Raw genomic sequence first — 18,798 nt, 5'->3', positions numbered from 1 at the left:
TATTGTTCAATTATTTTTTTAAATAAACTAAATATTTTTCAAATGGAGAAAAAACCTTCAGGTTTTACCTAAAAAGATCTGTTGCACAGTAAAAAGTTCGGTAAGTGGCTTGATATTTATTTTTAATACATTGTATTATTAAACTTTAAAAACGTTCTCCTGAAAAATCAAGTTTTTTGATTTATGACGTTGTTGAAAGGAGTGAGCGATATATTTCAGTCCATAAATAAAAAAAAGGTGTCATTTTAAGACTAAGTTGGTTTTATATACAACACGACATTGCGTCGGCTCTGCGCAGTGCCCTATGCACCGCGGCAGAGTCGCGCGAATCGTACTTTACACGCTCTTTCCAATTTTGCCACTTATTAAAATGAGCGGTGGTCATAATTGCCGCGGTGGCAAATACTGTCATAACGGCACACGGCGTAGCATCGTACGCGAGACTCGTCTACGGCCGGCGGACGTGCGATCCGCGGTCTCGATCCTGATCTGGGTATTTCATACCAGGAGCGGGGTCTTGTTACATTGTTTTAATGCATTCAATGTTGAAAAAAAAAGGTTTGTATGTGAAATACGACATTCTTTTCTAAATGTATACAGTAGACTTTCCATATAATGACTTCTTGCGGACAGCGTGCTTCTTGACAGCCGTCGTCGCTCCGCATTTTCAATGTTTTTCAACATTTTTTGAGTGAATCATCAGCTTCGTAAACTAGAATTTTCACTCGTGAATTACATTAAATTATAGTAACTTTAAACATAAAGAGTAAATCCACTCACGAGTAGGCATAGGCTATAAAGGTTGAGGCCTGAGTAGGGTCATGATAAGGCGGTGTTGCATAAGACGTAGCTGGATTTCAGTCACTTGGACATTAGGTAATTAAAAAAAAGCTTCATCATATGGAAAATCAACTATATATGACTCTTTATAAATTTAGGTATTTTAATATATAAAAAATTTAAAATCGTTCATAAATATGTTTTTTTTTTGCATGACTTCACACCGAGTTATACAATGCAAATGATTAGTTTTTATATATATATATATATATATATATATATATATACATTTCCACCTCCGTAGCGCAGTGGTCAGCGCGTTTGGCTACCGTGCTGGAGGTCCCGGGTTCGATTCCCAGGAGGGTCAAAATAAATATGGCCGATTTTCACTCTCATATTTATTTAATATCACCCTGGACTGGTACAAGAAGCGCAGGGCTGATCACCTTGCCTTCATGCAATTTACGATCAAGATAACACTGCGTCGCTACGATGCAGTGCCCTATGCACCATTGGGTGCGGATAAGGGTTAGAAGAAGAAGATTTATATATATATATATATATATATATATATATATATATATATATATATATATATATATATATATATATATATATATATATGTGTGTGTGTGTGTTTTGCTAATGTGTAAAGGCAAGTAGCCGTAACTCAAGTTGCGGCTGTTTGGCGTAACACGGCCCAAAGCATTCTTATACCTGGCCTCTATCATATACAATCACAGACTTTGCTCTATCTCTTTCCTCTACCGAGATATTCATTATCCAAATAGCCGCAAAATTGTATTCATTTGATACATGTTTTGGCAAAAAGCATCATTTTAAGTTAGCTATAAATTCGTTCATCTCAAAACTACTGTTTTTTACTTGCGGCTATTTGCCTTTGCACATTTAGAATATACAGTGAACCTTTATCTATCGTTCCTCGAACAATCATTTTCCCGGATGCGTCGTTTATTTCTTCTACCCCGAATTCATTTCATACAAAAATAGATCGCATCCATCGTTTTTCTATCACCATTTTACTGCATTCATCGTTTGAATGGATCATTGTCAGACGGGAGGAATATGTAATTGAACATACTCAACCTATAAAGGATTGTATTAGACTCGTGAAGTGGTTATAACACCCGATATAATCAATATTTTCATCATTTTCATGTGGAAAATTCGCCTTACGTAAATACGTTGTTTTCCTAAGTTGGTAATGAATGACGTCACAGAAACTATGGACTTATTTCAATATTGGTAACATTGCTAAATTATTGGCGGCTCTATTTGTTGATGTCTATGGTCCACCCCCGTCCCCTCATATTTGTATAACAGAAATGGTAGTGTAGTGGTAAACAAACAGTCCACACTACTACTATTACAGCTCTATAAACCACAGACAATAAATCTTACTTACTTATAACCCTTTTCCGCACCCCATGGTGCACAAAATTTGTATTCCTCTTAGAATTGTAACCTAGCCAATGGTCATGCAGACTGGGAGGACGGTATCTCCTTGTGTACAGACTCCCTAATCCCGCATTCATAGTTCATTTCAATATCATATCAAACCCTTATCCGCACCCCGGTGGTGCGTAGGGCACTGCTGCATCATATAAACGCAATGTTATCTTGATCGCAAACACACGAAGGAAAGGTGATCAGCCATCCGCTTCAGGTACCAGTCCAGGGTAATATTGAATAAATATTAGAGTGAAAAAAATCGCTTATATTTATTTGACCCCCCTGGGAATCAAACCCGGGACCTCTAGAACAGTAGCCGAGCGTGCTGACCATTACACTATGGAGGCATGAGACATAGGTCCCTTTAAAAACGATAGATAGAGGTTGCAAGGTACATATATTTTTATTCTATCATCTTTGCTGATCTTCAGTACCGCACCGCTGCGTCGGAGCGATGTAACGTCGTCTTTGTGTCTGTTTGCCCGAAAACGCGGTCCGTCGGTCGACGCACAAATCATCGGCGATCGCCCGCGTCGCCGTTGACTCTCTTGCCACCATCGGCGTCGTTGACGTCTTCGTCGTTCGTCGTGTCGCTGTCCAGAGTGATGCATTCGTAACTAGCGCATTCATTGGTGTCTTTCGAGTCGTCTTTAGTGCCCGAATCTTCGTCGTTATCGGCCGGAGCGCTGGCCTCGTCATTATCGCAATCTCTTCCCTTGCTATCGAGCTTGGTCTGTCTGTCACCTTTGTTGGCATCGTCTTCATTATTCCCGTCCTCGTTGGCATCGTCTTCATTATTCCCATCCTCCTCGTTGGCATCATCTTCATTATTCCCGTCCTCTTCGTTGGCATCGTCTTCATTATTCCCTTCTTCGTTGGCATCGTCTTCATTATTTGCATCCTCCTCGTTGGCATCGTCTTCATTGTTCCCGTCCTCCTCGTTGGCATCGTCCTCGTTGTTCCCGTCCTCCTCGGGCTGCAGCTCGGGCGGCTCGTGGCGGCGGCGGCGCGAGCGGCGGCGGCGCGCGCGCCGGATGCCGCGGAAGGTGCGCATGCGCCCCGAGGGCGGCACCCAGTTGCGGTCGCGCCCATCCTCCTCGCCCGTGTCGTAGCTCGAGGAGCTGTTGTCCTCCGAGTGGCCGTCGTTGTCCGCGTCCAGGTCGCTGTCGTCCGAGGAGCCGGAGCCCTGCGCCACCAGCTCCGCCAGCGCCTCCTCTCCGTACACCACTGACTCTGGAATACCAGAACAGAGGAATGAAATACTATTGAAGTTGGAATTGGTTCAGACAAAAACTTGATGACAAACACTTTCCTTATCTTATTTTTGTATTTTAACCGGATCCACGCGGCTCGCATAAGCGTATGTGTTTTAACAAGACATGCCCCATACGCGGCTGACATACGCGTTTGTGTTTTTACATTGCTCCAAGTTTCCAACCTCAGTTCAACTTGGAGGGATTTTTTCATGGTGTGGAACTTTGGATAGTGGTGTAATGGTCAGCGCGCTCGCCTACCTTACTAGAGGTTCCGGGTTTGATTCCCAGGGGGGAGTCAAATAAATATAAGTGATTTTTTCACTGTAATATTTATTCAATATTGCCCTGGACTTGACATCTGTTGAAATATCTGACTAATAATTTGTAACATCACAAGGATAAATAAAAGAACAGATCCCTGATTTTTCTTGCCGTCGGTAATTAGTCCGCGCCATAATCATGCCCTATATCTGTCTCACTCTCGACGCTACGCATCGCCAGTGGGTAAGAGTGACACACGATGCGCGCTTTGATTTATTTATGTTACGATCTAATTTTTTTATATTACGATATATTTCGAGAATAATGTGACACGAGTGTATTGTAGAGTACCAAAAAGGCACAATGAATCCCATTGAACGTTTTTGTTTAGGAAAATAAATTGTTTCTCAACTAAATACATGATAAAAGTAATCATTTAAAAAACGGCGAAATACCGCCGCGCACGAGCGTCTCTCAGGAACAAAGTTAACTCGTTTAAAAGGTTAAAAGCATTATTAACTTTGTGGTATGGTACTATAACACTCTCGTTCATCATTCACTTTGTATAATCCCACTTAAATAAAGAAATAATCATTCCATCATCAGGTCGAATGTAAAAAGTTGACTGGTGTAATGTTACCGTCATTTTCGGAGGCTGAATCGGATCCCTCGTTGTCTGTGTTGCCCACTTCTTCTTCTTCGTCTTCCTCCTGCGGACACAATATTAAGATAAATTAGGGAATGTTACGTACAAAGAATTTGATAACATGTATTGGAAGTGTATCGAGGGAAAAGCTTCAGTGGATGTATCGCTCACTCCTTTCAAGAACGTCATAAATCAAAAAACCTGATTTTTCAGGAGAACGTTTTTAGAGTTTAAAAATACAACACAATGCATTAAAAATAAACATCAAGCCACTTATTGAACTTTTTACTGTGCAACAGGTCTTTTTAGGTAAAACCTGAAGGTTTTTTCTCCATTTGAAAAATATTTAGTATATTTAAAAAAATAATTAAACAATACTTTTTCTTCAAAATGCAAAAACAACACTTTCTGCCCTGTAGCGGGTAAATATTAAGTTAAAAAATATGCCTCTTTTGCTGGGATATAGTACATTTTCTGGGCATTCCGAAAACACGCGCAACTGAAAAATTACGATTTTTGATTTGTGACGTTCTTGAAAGGAGTGATACATAGCTCAATGAAGGGAGTAGCTTCAACGGATGTATATGTCAAGGGAAATTTTTCAATACATGCAGGCCAAGAGGCGGTCACTGCATCTTCTGCACCCAACGGTCAACGGCCAGAAGGACACTAAATGCGTTTTTTTTCGCATTGAAATTTCAAATTTCTCGTCGTTTCACATACGAATTTTTCACAGAACTAACAAAAAATAGACCGAAAATAAATGGTTGTCACTGTGTACTGACCGCGTCGTCGTCCTGGTCCCTGCGCCGGCCGACCTCGTACACCTTGAGCAGGCTCTCCTGGATGGTCTCGTACTCGCTCACGTTCTCCGCCAGCGCCAGCTGCCCGCCCCAGCGCGCGATGCCCATCGCCCAGATGTTGCGCTTCACGTCGATGGTCGCTGCAACCAAACCTCGCCAGTTCCAGACACTCCCGGCCCAGTGTTTAGCGGCAACTGGCCGCAACTCATGTTGCGGCCGTTTGGCGTAACACGGCCCAAAGCATTCTTAACTAACCATCACGCCGCTTCCCCGCAGGGGTAGGCAGAGAGAATAGAACGCCACACCAGTCTGTCTTTGCAAACATTCTTCGGCTCATGCATCTCCTCATACATACCCGCCGATTGTGTCGACTCCTAACCTGACCGCTTTCAAGTATTTGGCATACCTGATCGTGACATGTTTTTCTCGGTCTTCCTCTGCTCTTTTTCCCAATTACAATCGCCTCATAAATTTGTTTTACCGTTCTTTCCTCACTCATTCGTTCTACATGTCCAAACCATCTCAACACCTTTCTTAATTTTATGGATAATGCTCATCTCAGCTTTGCATTTCTTCTTTTTTCACTACTCGAACATCTATCATACATCCTTTTGTCGCACATTCTTCTGAGAGATGGCATTTCGACTGCATTCAGTCTACTTTCATCCTTCTTTTGCCAACTCTATGTTTCTTATAACTGGCCTCTATCATATACAATCACAGATTCTGCTCCATCTCTTTCCTCTACCGAGATATTCATTATCCAAATAGCCGCAAAATTGTATTCATTTGATACATGTTTTGGCAAAAAGCATCATTTTAAGTTAACTATAAACTCTTTTATCTCAAAACTACTGTTTTTAAATTGCGGCCATTTGGCTTTGCACACTAGTACATAGTACAGACGCCTTCATCGGCCTACTCTCGCGGTTGATCCTGGCGAAGGAGAGGCACTCACCGATGCTGGAGTAGTCGTAGGAGTCCAGGGTCTTGAAGCTGGACTCGTACTGGCAGCCCTCCTGGTCTTGATCCTGGTCAGCGTACATGGAGTAGATCACGCCGCCCAGAGGAGAGAAGATGATCTGCACACAGAGACACCGATCAATTTTAACCTTTTAACTACGTTAACTTTGTTCCTGAGAGAGGCTTGTGCGCGGCGGTATTTTGCCTTTTTTAAAATGATTACTTTTATCATGTATTTAGTTAAGAAACGATTTATTTTCCTAAACAAAAACGTTCAATGGGATTCATTGTGCCTTTTTGGTACTCTATAATACACTGTGTCACATTATTCTTGAAATATATCGTAATTTAAACAAATAAGATCGTAACATAAATAAATCAAAGCGCGCATCGTGTGTCACTCTTACCCACTGGCGATGTGCAGCGTCGAGAGTGAGACAGATATAGGGCATGATTATGGCGCGGACTAATTACCGACCGCAAGAAAAATCAGGGATCTGTTCTTTTATTTATCCTTGTGATGTTACAAATTATTAGTCAGATATTTCAACAGATGTCAAGTCCAGGGCAATATTGAATAAATATTACAGTGAAAAAATCACTTATATTTATTTGACTCCCCCCTGGGAATCGAACCCGGAACCTCCAGTAAGGTAGCCGAGCAGGCTGACCATTACACTATGGAGGTCGGACTACTTTCTACTATTACTGACCCTTATCTACGGATACGCCTATGGTGCATAGGGCACTGCATCATATTGTCCCTGGGTATATGATGTGTATGTTAATTATAAATTAATAAATTGAATTGAATCCTGGAGAAACAAACACATGAGAATAGAAAGTAAAATGAAAATATACAAAACATGTGTTGGACCAATAGCCACTTATGGGATTGAGGCAAGAGCAGATACTTCCAGAACAAAATCTCGACTTGGAACCTCCGAGATGAAGACTCTCCGATCCATTACCGGAAACACATTGCGAGACCGAGTAAGGATTACAGACATCCGGAGCATGTGTAAGACGGAGGATATCGCGAGGTGGGGACGACAACGAAGGCGATACTGGAACGATCATGTAAACAGAATGTCGGATGACAGACTTCCACGTATCCCTGAAGGACGCAGACCCCCAGGCAGACCTCCGAAAAGGTGGAAAGACAGCTGGGAGTCATTGTCTCAAGAGCTACAAGCGGAGGCACAAACAGTTCCTTAGGATATAGAAAAAGAAGAAGAATTCTGGAGACACGTACCTCAGATTTGTTGAGAGTCGGAACCGTCCTGAGCAAGTGGAAGGTTCGCAGATCCCATACCTCTGTGTTTGATATTATCTGGAAAAAAAATGCATATATTTATATATTAACTATACAAACGAAAATGTGGCAGGTTTTTAATGGCACCGCCATCTGTTGAACGCGACGGCGACACACGCAATGCTTAACGTCGTCCATGGCGGACAGAGTGCTTCTTGACACCCGCCAGCGCTCGACATTTAAAAAATTTTCCATTGTGAGATGAAACATTATAATTCTATTTTGTTTCTTTTTCATTAGTCCAGACTGAGCCGCAGCAACGTGTAATTAGGTAAAGCTAGCATATACATATGTAAAGCAGTTTGCTTTGAGAATGGTCAAAATTTTAATTATGTATATAATAAGATATGGTGTGAAACAGGGATGTGTAATGTCACCGCAGCCCTCATTCGCACCCAATGATGCATTGGGCACAGCGTCAAATTTAATTTATGCCATGTTAAGTTGTTCGTAAAATACACACACATATATATATATATATATATATATATATATATATATATATATATATATATATATATATATATATATATATATATATATATATATATATATATATATATATATATATATATATATATATATATATATATATATATATATATATATATATATATATATATATATATATATATATATATATATATATATATATATATATATATATATATATATATATATATATATATATATATATATATATATATATATATATATATATATATATATATATATATATATATATATATATATATATATATATATATATATATATATATATATATATATATATATATATATATATATATATATATATATATATATATATATATATATATATATATATATATATATATATATATATATATATATATATATATATATATATATATATATATATATATATATATATATATATATATATATATATATATATATATATATATATATGGTTTTATAAAAATGCGATCTTACCTCTAGGCCGTTGGGATGGAACACCCCACTTAAGGATTGGTTTAGCTTATCGAATTTGTGTATTTCTCTACCGCTCTTCATATCCCACAGCACGCCATCTGTCGTAGGAAAATAGACTCATGGTTAGCGACGAGAGGAATCTAACAAAAATTGAGTAAAATGATGAATATTGCAGGGTGTAAAGTGATCACTTAAGCCAGCCAGTGGCAGTGGCATTTTTTTTATAAAAATGAAATTGAGTATGCTTCTCAGGAGAGAACACCTTCCATTCCTCCACATAACACATCATCCTTCAGCCATTCATATAATACTTTAATACTTTAATAAAGAAACCAAAACATAAAATAATAATAAAATAGCAAATAGTAAGCACTGGTCAATACACATCTCTTTCGCACACTATCAGCAAGCAGCGAGAGAGAGTGAAATGCAACGTTTACATTTATCCATTATAACACGGAGAAGAAATGCTGAGAAAGTACAGACTTCAAGGTGGATAACCATATAATATTAAATAAATCTATACTTTCAAAAGCATTGGCTAACATGTGAAGCCGCGGAATGGGAGAGAACATGGCATAGTTTGCGTTATGTACAAATACTGGGAATACAGATTTTTGCCTAGTACCTCTTGGACGCACGCTAAGCTTTATTTGATTTAGGAGATCAGGGCTGTTAAGAATTTTATAAAACAGGACCAAATCAGTAATTACCCTTCTATCACTAATATTTATGAATTTTATCCGCTTCATTATGCAATTATAATGTAATACATGTATGAAGAGATGCATGACTGCTGATGAGTAAGCTAGATGGTCGGGGTCACCTGATAGCACCAGCTCGTCCGTGGGGTTGAAGGTGGCCTTGTTCTTGAGGTACTGGTTGCTGTGCGCGGGCGTGAGCGTGCGCAGCAGCTTGCCCGTGTTGACGTCGTACACGCGGGCGACCTCCCGCCGCGTGCCGATGATCCGGTCCTCGGCCAGCTTGCTGAACTCCACGTACTCTTCGTCGCCCAGCGTCATGCTGCGGAGACAACACTCCTTCATCATCACAAAGCCTACAGAGTCCGCCTCTCATCAGGTAAGGTCCGTACCAGTTATGGGCAAATCATTCACGGCGTTGGATATATCGCGAGTGATCAAGATATGCTGGCAATATAGCAATTTTCAAAATGCCAAAAGCGTATCAATTCTTTGCCGTACCATATACGGGCACAAAAAATGGGTCTTTGCAGATTTGCTCATACCTAGTACGGATGCAAAAAATGGGCCTTTGCAGATTTGCTCATACCTAGTACGTATGCAAAAAAAGGGCCTTTGCAGATTTGCTCATACCTAGTACGAGCGCAAAAATGGGACTTTGAAACAAGAAACCGCAAGTACTCACTCGGCTGTGTAGTGCTGCATGTTCCAGACCGCAGAGAGGGGCCTTCTCCAGGTTGTAGACGAGGCCAGCAGCAGAGTACCTTGCCGGTTCGCCTGCAAAGCAATAGTGGTAACCACATAAAGGCCGACTTCCATCGGAAAAATGAAAAAAACTGTTGTCAGAGAGAATAGAATGGTTTTTCATATTTTACACTACTTTTTTGCTAAATTTAAAAATATTTTTTACAATATTTTGAAGCATTTTTTCGGCTATCTTTTTACACTATTTCGAAGCTATAGGCTATTTTTTTACACCATTTTGAAGCTATATTTTAGGTCGTTTTTCGGCAATTTTTTTACACTGTTTTGAATATTTTTTTTACACTTTTTTAAGCTATTTCTTATGCTTATTTTTCCGCCTCCGTAGTGTAATGGTCAGCAGGCTCGGCTACCGTTCTGGAGGACCCGGGTTCGATTCCCAAGGGGGGTAAGAATAAATATGAGTGATTTTTTCACTGTAACATTTATTCAACATTACCCTGGACTAATACTTGAAGCGGAGGGCTGATCACCTTTCCTTCATGTGTAAACGATCAAGATAACACTGCGTTTATATGACGCAGTGCCCTATGCACCATTGGGGTGCGGATAAGGGTTTTATTATTTATTATTATTTTTACACTATTTTGAAACTGTATTTTAGGCCATTTTACGCTATTTTTTAATGGAAATATTCCTTCTTACCTGCAAGTGGCATATGTAGGAATCGTGAAGTTGGTATGTTCCCTCCTCCTGTCCCGTGGACAGGTTGTACAGCTTCAGGTCCCCGGCAGAGGTCCCCGCCAGCATCGTCTGCTGCGTCGGCTGCAATCATACAAACTTACACTTACTAGAAGGAATGTGTATTTGATGAGGCATTTCTATCCATTGTTGCGCGGTATGACGGATAATCCTGAAACTATCCGGAGCATCGGTCTGTATGTTCCCGATAGTTAGCTAAGGACAGCGTGGGCATAGATAGTTTCCCATTCCTATATACAGGAGCAACCTGCGATGGTTATGCCTGTAGGAAGAGCTACCAGTTCCTCCAGGGTATGCTCGGCTACAGCAGTCTAGAGACTAGAAGGAATGTGTATTTGATGAGGCATTTCTATCCATTGTTGCGCGGTATGATGGATAATCCTGAAACTATCCGGAGCATCGGTCTGTATGTTCCCGATAGTTAGCTAAGGACAGCGTGGGCATAGATAGTTTCCCATTCCTATATACAGGAGCAACCTGCGATGGTTATGCCTGTAGGAAGAGCTACCAGTTCCTCCAGGGTATGCTCGGCTACAGCAGTCTAGAGACTAGAAGGAATGTGTATTTGATGAGGCATTTCTATCCATTGTTGCGCGGTATGATGGATAATCCTGAAACTATCCGGAGCATCGGTCTGTATGTTCCCGATAGTTAGCTAAGGACAGCGTGGGCATAGATAGTTTCCCATTCCTATATACAGGAGCAACCTGCCGATGGTTATGCCTGTAGGAAGAGCTACCGCTATGTTGAACAATATCTCATAGGATATTGTTTGTTCCGTGTGTCTGAAGGAGTTTTCCGAAGCGGGATTCTTCTACACCTTTAGCAATAGTTCTTGCATATATTTTATTTTAATGTTTATATTAATTTACTTAAATAAATTGAAATTGAATTAGAACTCATGCGATATATCAGTTTTTTTAGTACGTTTTTTTTGCAATTTTGGACTAAGTAGATTCTACTTAGTTTGGACAGCCGTTGTATGTCTGTGTGCGTTGTTGTACGTTTATTTGCATTGCTGCATGTCTGTGTGCGTTGTTGTATGTCTGTGTGCGTCATTGTATGATTCTGCACATTGTTGCATATCTGTGTGCGTCATTGTATGTCTGTGTGCGTCATTGTATGTCAGTGTGCGTCATTGTATGATTGCGCGCGTTGTTGCATGTCTGTGTGCGTCGTTACACGCGGGGCGACTCACGTGGAAGGCGCAGCAGGTGAAGTAGCTGTCGTCGTCGGGCAGGCGGAAGGTGCGCGCGGGGTAGAAGTAGGAGTGCACCACGCTGGCGTCGTGGCGCGAGCGCGGCGTGCACAGCCCCGACTGGCGCAGCGCCAGGCGCGCCGTCAGGTTGTTGGGCACGCGCCGCCGGCTGTCCTGCCCGTCGGGGCACTTGTGCGGCCTGCACAGAGATGCATCATCACAACATGGGGTCAATGTTATTACAGTGCGGCTTGCAAAGGGAATGGGCGTGATCACATGGGATGAATATTATCACAATCCTGCCCATTGGGGCACTTCATGACCCTACTCAGGCATCAACTTTTGAAGTTTTATAGCCTATGCCTACTCGTGAGTGGATTTACTATTTATGTTTAGAGTTAATATAATTCCATGTAATTCATAAGTGAAAATTCTAGTTTATGAAGCTGACGATTCACAAAATAATGTTGAAAACATTAAAAAATGCGGAGCGAGGATGGCTGTCAAGAAGCACGCTGTCCGCCATGGGCTGAAAATTCTAGGCTAAAAAACACTCTATCTCGCTAGAGGCACGATGAGCAAGATGGAAGTTTGAGCGTTCCCTAGAGTGAAGATAACACTGCTTGCATACAATACAGTGCCTTGTACGCCATTTTGTACGGACGAGATAAGACAGGAGAAGGATGAGCACTCACTCCAGCAGGTTGAACTGCGGGCAGGTGACCATGGGGTTCTTGCAGAGCGCGTGCTGGTTGGCCAGGTACTCGGTGATGATGGAGTCCAGGGAGACGCGCGGGGAGTGCACGGGGGCGAGCAGGGCGGAGGGGCCGCCGCCCGCCGAGTGGGCCTTCTGCAGCGAGCGCTCGCGGCGCTCGGGGCACTGCAGCGCCACGGGGCATCCCGTGGTCGAGCAGCGCCTGGGTCGGGTGCAAACAAGACGAAGAGTTAACAGAGATATCGAGGTAAATAGATCAATAGCTAAGAAGAGTTTTTGAGGCAAATACAATAAAAATACAATAAAAAAGAGATATTATGGTTATTAGAAGCAATGTGTACTAGGTACACAACACCGGGAAGGCAGGGTTAAACTAGAAATAATAGAATTTTATATATTATACAAATAAAACGGGAATTGAGAAGTTTCACAACAGCTATAGCGTAACATATTCCGAAGACGCTTACTTGAGCTTGATCTGGGGTGAGTGGTGGACGAAGGACGCGTCTTCCGCGGGTGCCGTCATGAAGCCGTTCATCACGGGGGCCACGTCCAGCGCGGCGGCGCTGGTGCTGGCGCGGCTGTGGCTCAGCAGGCGCGTCTGAAAGCACAGGGGCGGATGAGAACCCGATAATTAATTGTTAGCCGCAAGCCGCAAGACTGACTTGATTGGTCCGCCACCATGGCCAATAAAGCGACCCGATATGGGCCACAAATGTGACCAAATTTTTTGTTCAATATTGTCCAAGTGATGACCCCGTGAGATGTGAACTACAATCCGCAAAAGTGACCTGATTGGTCCGCCACCATGGCCAATAAAGCGACCCGATATGGGCCACAAATGTGACCTAATTTTTTGTTCAATATTGTCGAAGTGATGACCCCATGAGATGTGAACTACAAGCCGCAAGAGTGACCTAATTGAATTGCCATTCTGGCCAATGAAGCGACCTTATATAGGCCACATTTTGTCCGCTTCCATAGTGTAATAGTCGGCGCGCTTGGCTACCATAATGGAGGTCCCAATTTGATTCCCAGGGGAGGGGTGCAAAGTAATGCCATCACAGGGGGCACCTCCAGCTCATCAGGTGCATCTGAGAGCGCAGGGGCGGATGAGGTTGGGGCGCGCGCGCGCGCTTGCTGAGTGGGGAGGGAGGAGAAGGCAGGGGCGGACGGGGCACTCACCCGCTGCGGCGTGACGGCGGGCTGATAGACGGGCGGCGGCGGCGGCGCGGGCGCGGGCAGCAGCGGCGCCAGCGCGGCCTCGCGGCGCAGCGCCTCCGCGGCGCCCGCCAGCCCGCGGGTCAGCAGGTGCTGGTACACCAGCTGGTAGAGCTGCTGGTCGTTGAACGTGATGTGCGTCTGGGCTACCACGTTCGCCTGCAAACGAGAACACACCGTGACTGTTACTGTATGTACTGAGATGGTGCAAGACGATAATGATAACTCGCTAGTACTTTCACTTTGGTTTATTACAAATGAGAACTTGGAACCTCCGAGATGAAGACTCTCTGATCCATAACCGGAAACACATTGCGAGGCCGAGTAAGGAATACCGACATCCGGAGCATGTGTAAGACGGAGGATATCGTGAGGTGGGGACGACAACGAAGGCGATACTGGAACGATCGTGTAAACAGAATGTCAGAAGACAGACTTCCACGTATCCCTGAAGGACGCAGACCCCCAGGCAGACCTCCGAAAAGGTGGAAAGACAGCTGGGAGTCAACATCCCAAGAGCTACAAGCGGAGGCACAAACAGATCCTTAGGATCTAGAAAAAGAAGAAGAAGAAGTATTACTAGGTAGCTCTAAGTGAGCTTTCCAGGAGAGACAAACCAGCCAGACTATGCGGGTATGCACACAATTGCGGGTATGTTGTTGTCACCAAAGTGTCGAGGCGCTGTCTAGAAGTGTACGATACAGAGACAGTTGCCGAAACAAGAGAATGCGAGGCCGTGATGAGCTGATCATACATCAAATTAAGAAAGATGTATTGGGATGGTTTGGGCATGTGGAACCAATGAATGAGGATAGAACGATGAAACAAATTTATATAGTTGGAAATAGAATCAAGCATTTCTAATACTTGGATGTGGTCAGGTCAGGATTGGGATATGAGGAGAGAGAACTTGCTCACCCGGTGAATGTTGTAGAGGGAGGTCTCAAACTCGGCGCCCGAGGGCTTGGTCTTCCCGGAGACCCTCTCCATCAGCTCCAGGGCGTACTTCTGGAACATGACGTGCTCCTGCCGCTTCTCCTGCAGGATGGGGTCCCGCATCAGACCTGGAATCCAACACCCACTTTATAGAAGCGTACACATTTGCGAGAATCATCAAACATGCTGGAAAGAGAATAAGGGAGAACGGCTTGAGCCATGCACCCGCCCTCAGGCGGTCCTGCTTTTAAACAGTTATCACTACAGGGCCAGCTCAGTAATCCGAATGCCACGTTGTTCATAATTTGAACAATGCCAATTTCAAATATTCTGCCTTCTGAAGCCGCGAAAGCTTTCAACATAAGGCACTAAGGAAATAATGGTTTTGAGACGAATGCCTGATTTTAGTCTTTAAATACAAGCTAGGTTACATTTTTGGAGTCTCAATATAGACGAAGAAGAATATGGAAGCCTGGGTAATTACTGATTTCCATATTATTTTTCATCTATGTTCACACGTCAAAAGTGGAAAAAAACCAGATTTGTGAATAAGTATTTGGACACACTCAAAATGTTGTGAACCAGTTAGGTCCATTGGTAGGAAAGAAAATATCTCACATTTAACTAACTAACTAACCATCACGCCGCTTTCCCGCAGGGGTAGGCAGACATTCTTTGCCTCTTCTACATTCATGCATCTCCTCATACATACCCGACGATTATTACGACTTAGATAAAACAAATTTTAAAATTATTCATTCGCTGGATAAAAATGTAACACAAAGAGCATTTTCAAAGACAGAAATTTTCTTTTTTTTCTCTCATTTTCTCCAATAATGCAAACGGTCCCTAATTCGGCCCAGTGCGCGATACATTCAGATCACCGATCCGGCACTGCATAGTCGTATACCCTACCCTACCTTGGATCTGTCCCGTGGTGGTGAGCGGCAGGTTGGATATGATCTGGCGCACCGTGGAGCAGCGAGCGAGGCCGGCCAGCGCGCGGCACGCCAGCCCGCGCAGGCAGTCCGCGTCCGTGATCGGCGACTTGACCATCATCAGCTGCAGCAGGACCTAGAACCACACACACATCACCTGAGATTTCCGCTCACATCCATTCTGAAATCGCAAAAGATGAAAATGCTTTATAAAAAATATTGTTGGGTAATATTGTTGTTGTCCTTAGAATGCCACCTGAGGGCATCAACCCCTCGTGTCTCTTCTTCCAACCCCGAGGATTCCGGCGCCCATTCACCGACTATACTCGGCGGAACTTCGAGACGCCGGACTGACCTGAGAGGAAGCCAAGGAGATGGCGCGTGACAGAGTGACTTGGAGACGACTCGTGTTGGCCATATGCTCCTAGGGAGCGAATCATGGAAAGAAGAAGAAGAAGATATTGTTGTTGTTATATGGGTTGTCCGCCTCTGTAGTGTAATGGTTAGCACACTGGGCTACCATGCCGGAGGTCCCGGGTTCGATTCCCAAGAGAGTCAAAATAAATATTAGTGATTTTTCAGTCATTTATTTTTTTAATATGACCCTGGACTGTACCTGAGGCGGAAGGCTGATCACCTTTCCTTCGTGTATTTAACGATCAAGATAACACTGCTTCTATACGATGCAGTGCCCTATGGACCATTGGGGTGCGGATAAGGATATTTATTATCATTAATATATCTAAAATTAGACACGGTTTATTCGGTTGAATTCTACATTTATTTATGTATATTTTAATATGTGACGAGTTTCGCCTTCTTAGGACATTATCAAACAGGTGTTTGATAATGTCCCATATACATAAATAAATGTAGAATTCAACCAAATAAACCTTACAACATTTTGAGTGTGTCCAAATACTTGTTCACAAAATATGGATTATCTCCAATTACAGGAGTTATTTTCATATTATTTTTTGACATCTCATCAAAGATGAAGAAGAATATGGAAGTCTGGGCATTTACGGGTTTTACGACTGTCATAGGCTGGTTTAAGTGATCACTTTACACACGTGTAACATTCACCAATTCTACCCATTAGTGACAACCACACTACTCAAATTCTTGGAAGTTCTATATATATGAACCAATTTAGAAACTTTGTTCTTGAATCACTAGAACTTCACTAGAGACATCTATTGGTGAGATGTAAAGAAGCTTTTTTATTTTGGATTCGGACCTCACATACTAATATAAGAGTTACATACTTAATAAAAAAGCTTCTTTACATTCACCAATAGATGTCTCTAGTGAAGATCTAGTGATTCAAGAACAAAGTTTCTAAATTGGTTCATATATATAGAACTTCCAAGAATTTGAGTAGTGTGGTTGTCAATAATGGGTAGAATTGGTGAATGTTACACGTGTGTAAAGTGATCACTTAAACCAGCCTACGACGGTCGTAAGCCCCGTAAATGCCCAGACTTTCATATTCTTCTTCATCTTTGATGAGATGTCAAAAAATAATACAAATAAACCTTGTTTAATTTTGGATATATTACCCAACAATTCAATATGGAATTCTACCAACTGTCTGCAGCTACAATAAATAAATTATAAAAAATAGTCCATTTTATTAGACGCATACAAAATCAACAATATTTTTGTCAAATATCGACCGATTTCAGTGTTTCTTTCTGCTACAGGTGGAGAACATATCAAACTACTAAAACATGGTGCATAGGGCACTGCACCATATAGAAGCAGTGTTATCTCAATCGTTAAACACAAGAAAGGAAAGGTAATCAACCCTCCGCTTCAGCTGGTGCCTGTCCAGGGTAATATTGAATAAATATTAGAGTGAAAAAAGCACTTATATTTATGTATATGACCCCCCCCCTTGGGAATTGAACCCGGGACCTCCGGTACGGTAGCCGAGCGTGCTGACCATTACACTACAGAGGCAGAATATTTTAATAAACTGCTTCATTGATACAGCAGGCAATTATAATTCATGTTTTTTTTTCATTCTTATTTTTCTTTATGTTCAAGTACTATCTACCCTCTGATTGCAAACAGCTATATATGGTATCAAACGTTTTGACCAATATCACTAGTCTGTTTTTGGTTGGTCGGAAGATATTGCTTCTTAGCAAGCCCGCCAAGACAGGACCCACAAGATGGACTCTAAAATTTTAAGATGGAGACCTTGGGAGTACAAAAGAGGCGTCGGAAGACCCCAAAAGAGATGGTCCGACGGCATAGTCGCTGTGGGGGGTGGAAACTGGCTGCAAGCAGCAACCGACCGGAGGAGATGGAAGGAAGGGGAAGAGGCCTATATCCGGCAGTGGAGGACAGACGGCTCATGAAGAAGAAGAAGAAGCCCTAGAATGTACATATCTTTTCTGTACAAGAAGTTCTTCTTTTTGTAGATCCTAGGGATCTGTTTGTGCCTCCGCATGTCGCTCTTGGGATGTCGACTCCCAGCTGTATTTCCATCTTTTCGGAGGTCTCCCTGGGGGTCTGCGTCCTTCAGGGATATGTGGAAGTCTGTCATCCGACATTCTGTTTACATGATCGTTCCAGTATCGCCTTCGTTGTCGTCCCCACCTCGCGATATCCTCCGTCTTACACATGCTCCGGATGTCGGTATTTCTTACTCGGTCTCGCAATGTGTTTCCGGTTATGGATCGGAGAGTCTTCATCTCGGAGGTTCCGAGTCGAGATTTTGTTCTGGAAGTATCTACTCTTGCCTCAATCCCAGAAGCGGCTATTGGTCCAACACATGTTTTGTATATTTTCATTTTACTTTCTATTCTCATGTGTTTGTTGCAGCCTTGTTTATTTGTTTCTGAGTGTCACCATATAGATATAATAATAAAATATTATAAAACCCTTATCCGCACCCCAATGATGCATAGGGCACTGTGTCATATAAACGCAGTGTTATCTTGATCGTTTACACATGAAGGAAAGGTGATCAGGCCTCCGCTTCAAATACTATTTATTCAATACTACCAGTCCATGGTAGTATTGAATAAATAGTACAGTGAATAAATCACTTATATTTATTTTACCCCCCTTGGGAATCGAACCCGGGACCTCCAGAACGGTAGCCGAGTGTGCTGACCATTACACTACGTAGGCGGACAA

General features: G+C 42.4%; 1 protein-coding gene across 1 annotated transcript in view; it reads right to left on the bottom strand.

The window, feature by feature from the left end:
* Positions 1–2,669: 2,669 nt before the first annotated feature.
* Positions 2,670–18,798, bottom strand: part of mahj (LisH and WD40 domain-containing protein mahjong) — a 32,979-nt gene continuing 16,850 nt past the window's right edge. Inside the window, exons 14-28 of the mRNA XM_088269219.1 lie at positions 15,628–15,781; positions 14,690–14,835; positions 13,736–13,930; positions 13,018–13,151; positions 12,531–12,752; positions 11,836–12,034; positions 10,581–10,700; positions 9,859–9,950; positions 9,299–9,495; positions 8,473–8,570; positions 7,438–7,515; positions 6,178–6,301; positions 5,202–5,359; positions 4,411–4,480; positions 2,670–3,486 (exon numbers count right to left, since the gene is read on the bottom strand). Coding sequence (XP_088125345.1) covers positions 2,768–3,486; positions 4,411–4,480; positions 5,202–5,359; positions 6,178–6,301; positions 7,438–7,515; positions 8,473–8,570; positions 9,299–9,495; positions 9,859–9,950; positions 10,581–10,700; positions 11,836–12,034; positions 12,531–12,752; positions 13,018–13,151; positions 13,736–13,930; positions 14,690–14,835; positions 15,628–15,781 — 2,706 coding nt within the window. The 3' untranslated portion in view covers positions 2,670–2,767. The remainder of the gene's footprint in view (positions 3,487–4,410; positions 4,481–5,201; positions 5,360–6,177; positions 6,302–7,437; positions 7,516–8,472; positions 8,571–9,298; positions 9,496–9,858; positions 9,951–10,580; positions 10,701–11,835; positions 12,035–12,530; positions 12,753–13,017; positions 13,152–13,735; positions 13,931–14,689; positions 14,836–15,627; positions 15,782–18,798) is intronic.

This window comes from Brachycentrus maculatus, unplaced genomic scaffold (genome assembly GCF_059751285.1).
Source record: "Brachycentrus maculatus isolate JH-2025_06_01 unplaced genomic scaffold, ASM5975128v1 h1tg000342l, whole genome shotgun sequence".
NCBI classification, from domain to species: Eukaryota; Metazoa; Arthropoda; class Insecta; order Trichoptera; family Brachycentridae; genus Brachycentrus; species Brachycentrus maculatus.
The sequence above is the reverse complement of the archived record's forward strand: the minus strand, read 5'-3'. Positions and strand labels throughout refer to the sequence as shown.